Raw genomic sequence first — 11922 nt, 5'->3', positions numbered from 1 at the left:
ACGCGATTGACGGATCAAATATTCATGGCAATTCGATTGGAATTATATTCGTGGGCCATAAAAATATTCACCTTCGCGATTTTATCGATCTATTCAAGACAGATTGGAAATCGATGTGTCGGAGATGAAAGAACACCTGTCGGAGATAAAAGAACACCGGAGCCTTTGGAACTTTGGATAACCCCGCAACATTGTAACCTAGAGTCTACTAAAACAGTAATTAAACAATTGTAGTTATTCAATCCGATTGTAATTGTTCGAGATAGGTGATAGTGATCTCTGGCTCGAGGCGACAGTCTGTCGCCCAACGTAGCCGCGGCCAACGGGATGACAAAAGGACGTACTCACAAAGTCTAAGTCTGGTTAAAACGTGAAATAACCACTGATCGCGAAGATGTTACTCTTTAGTCGATGAGATCGCGAGCGAGAATGACTTTCCCGTCCCGATGATACCACGGAGGAAAACTATATTGGGGCGTGTCTAAGGACACGAGATCGGATTCGTCGAGAAAAGCCTCCGTTCAGAAAGTAAGGGAAATTGTCGTTGCCGCTAATTGGTCAATCTCTATACCGGTGGTTAGAAAAAGATGCTGGCTGTTTTCGAGGGGAAGTTGCTAGTGGGAGACGCCGCTCGTTGAAAAATTGGTCTCCCCTATTTTCCCGTAGTGGGGACAAAAACTGTTTGTCTGTTTGATGGACTTTAGTTGACTAAATCTTAAGATTTATAACGAGCCCTCGAGCTAGCTGAACATGTACTATGGAGACGCATCGACATCTGGCAATTATCTTACTCCAGGAATAGGGTCTGCGCGTGGCGAGCCACGGGACAAAAACCGTTGGAATATTTACTGTCACGTGTCGCCACGAATATTTCTTTTAAGCTATAGGATTTTAAGCTTTTGAGCTATAGGATTACTCCATACCTTTGTTAAACAAAGCGTTCATCCCTTGGCCGCGGCTACGTTGGGCGACAGACTGTCGCCTCGAGCCAGAGCTCACTATCACCAATCTCGAACAATTACAATCGGATTAAATAACTACAATTGTTTAATTACTGCTATAGTAGACTCTAGGTTACAATGTTGAGGGGTTATCCAAAGTTCAAAAGGCTCCGGTGTTCTTTTATCTCCGACAGATGAAATATTTTTATTCTCTGATTTATAATTTTGGAAGTGTAAGGATTTCGTCGAGTGAACGAAGAATATTCATAACGGAGTACCACGTCTTTAAATCAGGAATTTTTGATAAATAAGTAACGTAAGGTTTTCTGAAGCAGATTACTGCAAAAAAAAGAAATTCATCATAAATATTTATAATATTAGATAAATATTAAAAATGCCTTTTTATGCAAATGCGAGAGGTATATTACCATGAGACTGTGTTCGCATGATAACGATGATAATGGTCGCAGAAACTGTTTTTTGCCTAACGGTATTTTAACATAGACATCGTGTTTTTTGATGGTTACAAAAAAAAAAAAAAATTAAATTTTATAGATTATGTATAATCAATTAATTCAGTGATCAGAATTTTAAAGAAACTTTTTAATAGAATAAATGAGAACTCGAAAGGGCAAATACGTGGAATTGTAATGATGTGTTAAGGTGTAGGAAGATTTAAGATTAAGCTGTTACTGTTAATTTGTGTTTCCGCCTGTTTGCACGCGTCTGACCATAGACAGGCACGCTCTACTGCGGCTGCCAGGCATCCGCTGCACGTGAGCAATCGTATTTGAATATAACATCTGTTTGATTTGTTTTTACCAACTTTGTGTACCACTAATTACCAGTGGCGAAATTCAGAAATTATTCCTATTTCCTCGAAACAAAATACATAGAATCTCGTCTTTTTAGATATATGATTTTACTTGGATATGTCTTACAGTTCGAACACCTAACCGATTTTCTGTACATTTAGTATTTATAATAATAGACTTTAGACTAGCTTCACGTACGAATATACAGGGTGGTTGGTAACTGGTGGTACAAGCGGAAAGGGGGTGATTCTACGCGAAAAAAGAAAATATAGAATAGAAATCTTTCGTTCGAGGCTTTGTTTTCGAGAAAATCAACTTTGAATCTTATCTCGTTATAACGGATCTCACTGTAGATCGTTGTCTCGATGGAAAAATTAAGAAAAAAATTTTTATTCTATATTTTCGACTTCTTTCACCCCCTTTCCGCTTGTACCATCAGTTACCATCCACATCCATTCCATATACATCCTGTCCATATAATTATGAAATACCTACATTTTTCAATTATGTTCAAAATTCTACATACCTCCCCCTTCTCCGAAATCTCATTTTGCGCTTTCGTCAATCATAAAAGTTTATTTGCGAAAACAAGCAGCCCAAGAAGAACAATTTGCGTCAGTCTAAAATTACCATCACGCATCAAGGAACGTACCTGACGTCAACAAACATGAAGTCCCTCCCATATTTAACTCTACTAAGCCAACCACGGGAGTTCCGCGTTCAAAATACCAATCGTTCGTTTATTTGCATGAGAAAAGATTTGTCGGTGGCTGGGGAGGAAACGAGCCGAAGCGCGGATAGGTGAATGTCGGAAGAGAAGGGGAAAACCTTCCGAGTCCTGAAACAATTTTCGTTTCGAACAGCTCGTCCTTCTGGTGGGGAGGGTTGCATAAATATTCGAGGTTGCGCATCGTGCTCGACATAGCTGGAAACTGCTGGCAAGCGAACAAGTGGTGGAGAAGGAGCACCAGGACCTTAGTTTCGCCACAGCTCAGTACCAGTTGCGCTCCATACGAGTGTTCATCCAACCTGCTCGAAAGGGTGGAATTCCAACGTGAAGACATTGAGTTCGGTGACATCGGTGAGTTTAAATCCACTATATCTTCTATGAAATCATCGTGACGCTAAATGTAGTTACAAGAAATCATTCTAATTTATTTCTGTGTGTAATTTCTTTTCTTCATTTCGCGTGGTTTCTTACTTGGTCAAAAAGGTGAGGAACTTTTATGCGAGGATACTGTTGATAAATTTGCATCGTCCATCCTTTATTGAATTTATACGCAAGACCATCGACGTTGAGTTTCGCTCGATCATTGTCTATCGAATAATTATAAAATTTATTCTGATTTTTGTGCGTCTTCGGTCCTTTCCTTAGCTTTGTCCGATTCTTTTTTATTTGATCTGATTGATTGTAGCAATTTAAATACGAGGAGACTGCTGGTCAGTTCGAATCGATTATTTTCTGTGCAGTAATCGTAGCAAAATGAATATATTCTAATTTATACGTGTCCTTTGTCCCACTTTGTGCCCGCTCTTTTTCCCCTACTTTCTACTGTTTCGAGGCATGAATGAATCCTCTGAACTTGTTGCTCTGGCAGTGAATGAAAAGTGAAGTTTAGGATTGGAAAGTGAAATGAAAGTTTCAATTCCTCGCTTGTGTTTCACTTGTGGAAAGAATCTTCATCAGAAGTTTGACATTTTTGATAGACGCAAGTGTTTGTGCTTACATTTAGATTTTAGAAAGAATTTTGAATTGTATATGTCGATTACGTATATTGGTCATTTAAAAAAATCATAAACACTGTTCAAACTTCTAAGGTACAATGAGAAAAATACAGTGTTCATCATTTTATCTTTCCCATGCATTACTGTACTATTACTTAGTGCTGGAAGTTATAAATACCACTTGTCGTAACTTATCAAAATGTTCTGCTCAATGATATAATCCCATTCATCCCCTGTCATTCCCACCCACCATTTACATCTCATAACATAATAATAAAACAGTACTTGACATGATTAATAACATATTAAAAGCATCACCTAGAAGAGATGAATTATTTCATAATATAAACTTTCATGTTTATTAATCCCTTAATGTTTTTGTATTCTAATACTTTTGTATATCGCTTATGCTGTAGGTTGAATATGCAAATTAATATTTTTATAGATATAATTTAAATAATACTCGATAATAGCACTGGATAATATTATATCGAGTACTATTCCTCGAATATTTTACACGTTTTTCCATATTACATAATGGAACATAATTTTTGTCTAAATTACGATGCTTCTAATTAAATTTAAATATAAACGAAAGATTGCTTTCCTTCAAAGTTATTGAAATTCGTAAGAAAAGCGAAAGACAAAACAGAATCGATGTATCGATTAATTCCTTAAAAATTTCTACTCGATAACTGGCCCTTAACATTTCACGAACTATACGCGTTTTAATATTCATGGTTACAAGAAAGTAAGAAGAAAGAAGCCGAAATAGGTCGACGCGTGTTAGCGGCATATTTTTTATTCTTGTACCCACTTCAAAGTCGTCTATACGTACCTCACCGACCTAATACGAACAGCTCTCTTTTCGGTCTCCTCCCTTTTATTTCTCTCGCATTTTTCTTCTTCCATTTCCTCCTGCCCCCCCCCTCTCTCTCTCGTTCGTTCCTTTGGCCTGGATATTTTTCGCGTGGTTCGAGCAACGATGAATTTCCGTGCCGCGAAATTGATGACACGAGGGATAATGAAAATTTATCGAGTATAATAGCCGACGTTCTGATCAAAGACCAAGCCAATCCGTGCCTAAAAAAAAAATTTTTGGATACCGTCAATGAAGCTGTATTATATTTACATATAAACTATATCATATATGGGACGCAGGTGTTCTATATTAAACATAGCTAAATATAGGTAAATGCAATTAAATAGAGTTAAATATACCGTAATGAAATATATTTAGTTTATGAAACTTTTCCTAAATTAAATGGGAAAATTATTCGCATAGTTGGAAATTCGTATAGTATCTATAATAAAAATTTATAAAATAACAAGACAGCTCAGAGGACTTTTCAATATTTTTTATTTCGATATATATACTGCATTTCCATTAATCTTCGTTTCAGATATTTTTAAAAGGTACTTATTAATATCACTTCTAGTCATTTTTTAACATTATTCGATAAAATTACATTAACAAAATCGTGTTTTTCAATTATACCATTTACTACTCTTTATCTTCATGATTATAATTGATTATACAAGTATCCCATATATCGTAATGAAGCAATTGTGTATAGTTGTAGCATTGTAAAGTTATGACTCTGAGACAACAAAATCGTAAAAATTCTTAAAAAAATTGGCTGACAGAATATCCTACCAAGTATTATTTTCAGCGAAGCAACAGGTTTTGTCAAACGTATAACCTTTATAAATTTCTGACGTAAAGTATTTCAAATCTATCTTCTCCAAAAAGAAGAACGTCGTAGGATAAAATTGTACATTTTAAAATGTACATTGTAAAATTATACATTTTCGATTTATTTCTTCACGTAGAAAATTTTACCTTATCCTTTATAGTACGATTAATGAGACACACTAAATATTTGAATGCTACGAAACTCGTAAGAACCAGTTGTACTATACTTTAACCAGTTACACATACTAAACGGTATCAAGTAACTTATCGATCAGTATCGCTTTCCTTTAATATGAAAGAACGAAATAAACGTAGAACAGAATTTTTACGAACAGAGAAAGTATTAGGTTGTCCGGAAAGTGTCTTTCTTTCGCAAGCGTGTCTTTTACAACGATGCACCTTCGTACAAACGTAAAACCAAGCCTGTGAAATTTATCTCAACAGAACAAATTGGATCGTACGTAATTCGACAAAATAATATAAAACAAAAAGCGTTGTGCGTCTATTATTTCCTCATAAAACGAAAGAAACTTTTTGGACAAGCTAATAGTTTTCAAAAGATTTACGACTTGTCTATGGAAGACGAGGGATTGAAAGAACGCCGAAGAATGAGGTTCAATGGATGAACCAGCAGGAAGTTCTCGAAGCAGCCGCGAATCGCGAGTACCCCCTCGAAAAGAGATGAAAGTGAATCGAAACTGTAAGACTGTTACGACTTTTCCTCTCCGATATTCGTGAATTGAATCACGGTCAACTCAGCTTGAAAGAGAAGTTCGATTAAAAATCTTCTATTGTTAAATTCCTTAGTCACTCAGGCAGATCCATGCGATTAACTCTTAATTAGTATTCTTGGTACAGCAATAGTTACTCAATTTTAGAGTTTCAATAATATACGTTGATTTGTATTTCGTACTTTACGTAATAAGTATCATTGATATTATTTACGGCGTAACACTAAATAATAATTTAAATTTCAATATTGAAATTCTGTAATCATATATTAAAATATTGAAATTGTATACTGAAAGTATTTCATTCTGTTAGCTTAATTTGCTCAGGAGCCACGCTGATCACCTTCATAAATTCAAGCACAGAGAAAAATAACAGAAAACAATTACAAACGCTTTTGAAAATTTACCTTGGAGCCTGTGACTTTTTACAATTCCTTGCGATAGATAATTGCAAATTTGGAAAAATAGATCGTTCGTTTTTTAGCATGCTGAATATTAATTATATACTTAAATAATTAAATCGAGGAATTTTATATTAATTTTATATTTTTCACAAGGCTGATCAGTTTCTCGTGTGAAAATCTCAATGAAAAGAATTCATATGCTATTGTTAAATTAATCCTCGTCTTAAATCCTCGTTACTGATCTAATTTATACAAAATAAGGTTACACACTTGCAACAATAAAGAAGCTATAGAGCGGCGAAGATATCCTCAAAGAAGGAGAGAAGAATCAATTATACGAGCCATTATTCCCCACTTACCTAATCTTAAATCTAACTGCAATTGTCCTTTGTTAATTTTATGATTTCCATTACGCGAATCGAATTGAGTGTAAAAATTCTGTTTTACGACTAAACCATATTTACGACTAAACGAATCCTTACAAAACATATATATAAACATAAACATATATATAAACATTATAATGCAGAGATTGGAACACAATTCAATTTCGTGGACAGCATGTGTTCGTGATCAATCGACGCGTCAGATAATTTATTATTGAATAAACTGGCCGGTGGCGTCTGCGTTTCATGATTGGCAAGTCGATAACGATACAACCGATAGGTAACCGAAATAAATGTTCTACATCTGCGAAGTAAACGTTGTTCTACTAAGCTTTCGACGAGTGAATATTTCTCTTCTTTCTTTCCATCGATAAATCGCGTATCTCTTAGTAACATTCAACTAAATTTTACAAATTTCACCATAGGCAGAGTAATTCTATAGCCGAAAGATAGAAAAAAAGAAAACAATGGAACAGCGAAAGAACCAAGTCAATTTCCCTCTTTCATCCAGTTTCAGAGCGAAATACGACATATATGATATTTTCATGCTTCAATTTACGATCAAAGGATATTCAGAGTCGCAACTTTTAATCGAATCGAAACTCCCAAGCTGCATGTTTCACGCAGAGGAAATGGGAGAAAGAGTTACATAAACACTGATAAGTGAGCCAGTGAGAAGTTAAATTGATCGATTCCATTTTTAAACAAGTTTTTTCGTTCTAAGATCCGATCGACTAAATCGCTACACTCACTGCTGATATTTATTTAAATTTATGTTTTTATAGAGCGCGACGAAGGAGAAGAACCTAGACAGAAATTTATTTTACTTACTGAACTATTAATAGCTGCTAGACTTTGCATATTTGTACACTTTCGCGCGTATTTTTACATCTTTCAATTTACCGTAAAACCTTATTCACATTGAACTCTTCAGAAACCAAACGATTAATCTCAATAGAGTCAACCTTCTTTACAAACAAGGTATTTCTATATTGCAACTATTTTGAAACATATACACGTATGAAATATAAACATATTTTTCATCCTAATTCCGGACACTCTTTTCACATGGATTTCGTCAAAATTATGCGGCCTTGCGATTAAAAGAAATTTTCTCGAGAAGTGTCGCGATTAGGCAACTTATTGGTATTAACAGATTATTAACAGAAAGACAAAATAAACTCCGTTACACAAATCGGATGATCAAGTTTTCGGAGGAGAAAGAGAAAGAGACAGAGAGGGGGAGAGAGAGAGAGAGAGGGAGAAACAATATTTATTGAAGGGAGGATGAGGGAACGGAAACACTTTGAGGAAACACTTTGAGCTCTATGCTTCGACCTGTCCAGCCGCCAATCGAATTAGCGTGCCATCCAGCATTGATTTTGCGTCCATATCGTGGAACCATGCCGTATTTATTGTTTACCAGATTTCCTGTGTCCTATGAATTTCAGTTTTTCAGCAAGATGCCGCAAGATGCAGCTCGTTTTCCTTAGACTCCGATGTGAAATCGCGCGAAAAAGTAAGAATGAAGGCGTTTCCATTGGATCGCGATTGCACTTTATCGTATTAATTAACTCGACATTACAGCGTAGTCCTAGAAAATCGTATTAATCGAGGTAATCCGATGCAATTGATTCACGGCCAGCGTACTGCTGCGCATCACGCGAGTCGTTGTCTCAATTATTGAATTGCTCGTTGCGAAGTATTGTAGCGGAATCTCGGAAACGAAATTAACGATGTAATTGGGGACAGGATGCATTGTAACGATGGAAAATATTTTAGTTATAACAGCTAATTCGAAGGTTGAAAAATATCGATCGAACTGTTTGCTGGTGTTCGCCCAAGGATTCGAACATGCAGGGGTATAGTGGTTGAATAATTAGATCTGGTCATATCTGCTAATTTTTCTGTCGTTATTGCATAATTCATTGTATTCTTTGGTTTACTATATACACGTATCCCGTTTGATAAATTATATTTCTAATTTTCGTTAATAATATTAATACTTTGCATTCGAAAGTTTCATTTATTCATATTACCAGATACTCCAAGTAATTTCAGTAGAAAGAACGTGTTTTCGTATAATTGGTTAAATATATGCGTAGAATGAACAGTCATAGCCGCACCACTCATCACCTACTCACTCACTCACTATTATCGCGCAGTGCGATACGATTTTGCTTGGTAGTGTAATATATCTTCGGCCAATACGTCGGTTTATTTTTCTGATTGTATCTTACCTGTTCGTTGCAAGAATACGTGAGATAATTATGATTTGACAGGTTAAGGACAAATTTTTAATTTATTGATTTATTAAATTTTTAATTTATTAATTATTTAATTTATTTGATATTATTAGCGGAGCCCTCGATTGCGAAGGGTTATAGTAGCGTCGAATAAAATTGAAATTGTTAATAGATCATTTTCTGATATTATATTTCAATGGATCTTCGTGGAAATTGGAATAATGTCTGATTCTATTATTTATCTTAGAAAACTTGAAAAACTAATTAATTATTCGTATCGAATTAGTAATATTCGTTTGTTTGTAAAATGTACTTGTCAAGATAGTATTATATAAAAATGCTGAATCTCGACAGGTTAATTTCTCATGTGAGTTTTCACGAAGCTTGAAAAAATATAATTTGTAATTAGTGTTATTTGCAACAGACATTTATTTTCCCTGAAACCTATGTAGGTCACAAATATTCCTAGTAGCAATGCCTGTGAACTACATTCGCTTCTCTATGTGCGTACATATGTACTCTCAAAATTTCATTAAAATCGTTCTTACGTTATTTTAAAATCCATTCTAAAATCGATTCTATGGTGACAACCAACGGTGTAACTTTATAATTCGACGAAATTTTCCAATGCATTTCAAACAGACAAATTTTTACAATCCCAATATAGAGAAGGTATAAAAATAAAATAGTTATTTTTCTTGCTCGGTTCTAGATGAGAACAATAAAAGTTGCGTGGACAGTGATTAAATTGCTTTAAGGAAAAACCTCCTATTTTTTGTTTTATATATTGACTTTTTGTTGCAATATTTTCCAAGAGCTTCGACTGGCATCGAGTCGTATAAAATCGTAGAAAAAGGCGCTAGTATTCTTTATAGTTGCATAGCTTCCATCATCGCCTGGGTAATAGGCCTCGCTTCGTCTTTGATGCGACAATCTCGTTACCAAGACTTCGATCTTCGAGTTGCTTAATGCGATATCGACATCAGAACGATGCCTCGACGAGCAATTCATCAAAAAAATTTTTTAAATTTTATTCGTGTAATCTCGAAAGTGACTCGATATTGACCGAGAATAATACGATGTTTCATTTATTTGTCGAAGCTTGGGTGAAAATTTTCCGCCGACAGATTTTTGATTGCAACCAACGACATTTGAAATTACTGACACGAGAAATAGAAATTTATTGTCATAACTAGCAACGTTGTAAATTGTTCGTATTTGCTTTGATACGAAAATGAATTGGAAATTATTAAAATTTAACAATTTAATAGCATTTACAATTATTCGTATTATCTCATTTAATTATATCATAATTGACAATACAGAAGTGTCACTGTTTCTGTATACCTAAATATATTATGTAGTATCGTTTGTTTTTTACAATAACTGTGCAATTCCATCGTATTGATGCCTTTTCTACTGTAATTCTACTCCTAACTAATTACATTGAATCAACGTCAGTCATTCGCATAATAACAATTCTATTCCCTGATATTCCCAACCCGAAAGCAAATATCCTCTTCCAAATTGTTGCGTATGTATAACCATCCGATTTCTATAGTGATATATTAGCCGTACTGTATTATGTGGATTCTTCGTTGTACGAACGTAAGTAGTCAAGTGAAATTTGTGATGTTCCTTGATCTATGTACGTTACGATCAGTTTGCAACAGGCAACGGCAGTTTTCCCGAGTCGTTGCACGTTCAGCAAGAAATTAATCAGCAGTGAAGGAAAATATAAAGTTCCCCTGTATTTCTAACTTTGTACTCTGTAATGTTACGGTTTCTAATCTTTCATCCATAGTTCACACTTTAAGAAAAATTAATCAATTACATTAATTACGTTGCTTAAAATCATCGAATTTATCTAGTCGGTTAAGCGTGTAAAATCGACGAACGGAAGATTATTCAATGAGAAAACTCGACATTACCAAAATGAACGTTTGCCCATGTTGAAGTAGCATTTAAAGGATGAACGCGATACTCAGCGTCGAGTCGAAAACGTTTCGAGTTCGTGTTTCTATTCGCCTCCATATGAACCCATTGAATAATCGATACGAGTTGCTCGTTACACGGTAATTCCTTGCTTGCAAATTTGGAAGCCACCCCCATAGGCCCTGTTAATCGGTCAGACTAGCGCAGAGACGCGTTTCATTTGCTATAATTCGATCTTCGGACGGTTTAGTTATCGTCGCATTTTGACGCTGCTTACCAGCAGATTAATCTCTAGCAAACAATTGATAGACGTCACAAACAGACCAGTTGCTTCGTAGTTAGCGAGTCTCTGGACGTTCAGAATATGAGGATCCAGCTGATCCACCATTACAATTAATCGGATTAATTCTCACTCCCTCTCGCCAAGGGATATATGTAATTGATTTTCTGAATCAGGGATGGCTATTCCGATAATATACAGTAAATATAAAATATAACGAAAATAAATCGAATTTTTCCTTTTCATTTCTTAACTTTATCTGTTCTCAAGATACATAGATTTTGCAGTTTTCCGTAATGGGACAGAAAGCGGAACGTCTTTAGGCTACCATCTTTTTCTTTTTACAATTTAAATTCGTTTCTTCAATGTCCGTTAGAACATTTTCCAGCCAATATTTTCTAAAATTTCACACGTATCCTTCCTTCGCTATAAGACGCGAGATACACGTGTACTTCGGCATCGACGTGTCTTCAACTCATCGACGCCTCTTTCTCGGCGTTTCCCATAGTCCGTTTTCCATTCTGTCCGCGTTTCAACCCCCGACCACATTTTCTGTGCAACGTGAACACACATCCAAATATGGGTTGACTGCGACACGGGAAAACTCAGCGTTAGAAACGAACGAAGAAACGCCTAACCATCGTGAAAGCGATGTGAACGCGGAAATCGGACGAGGCGAAGTTAATTTCGACTATCAGCCAGCTTTGGGCAATGAATCTCGACGATTTCCGCGAACATATTGGACTTATCTGCTCCAGCACGC

At 35.5% G+C, this 11922-nt stretch overlaps 1 protein-coding gene across 1 annotated transcript in view; it reads right to left on the bottom strand.

The window, feature by feature from the left end:
• Positions 1-4414: 4414 nt before the first annotated feature.
• The window catches only part of LOC126876382 (omega-amidase NIT2-A-like), a 398341-nt gene continuing 390833 nt past the window's right edge, over positions 4415-11922 (bottom strand). Inside the window, exon 4 of the mRNA XM_050639245.1 lies at positions 4415-4564. Coding sequence (XP_050495202.1) covers positions 4542-4564 — 23 coding nt within the window. The 3' untranslated portion in view covers positions 4415-4541. The remainder of the gene's footprint in view (positions 4565-11922) is intronic.

Source organism: Bombus huntii, unplaced genomic scaffold (genome assembly GCF_024542735.1).
Source record: "Bombus huntii isolate Logan2020A unplaced genomic scaffold, iyBomHunt1.1 ctg00000073.1, whole genome shotgun sequence".
Taxonomy (NCBI): Eukaryota; Metazoa; Arthropoda; class Insecta; order Hymenoptera; family Apidae; genus Bombus; species Bombus huntii.
The sequence above is the reverse complement of the archived record's forward strand: the minus strand, read 5'-3'. Positions and strand labels throughout refer to the sequence as shown.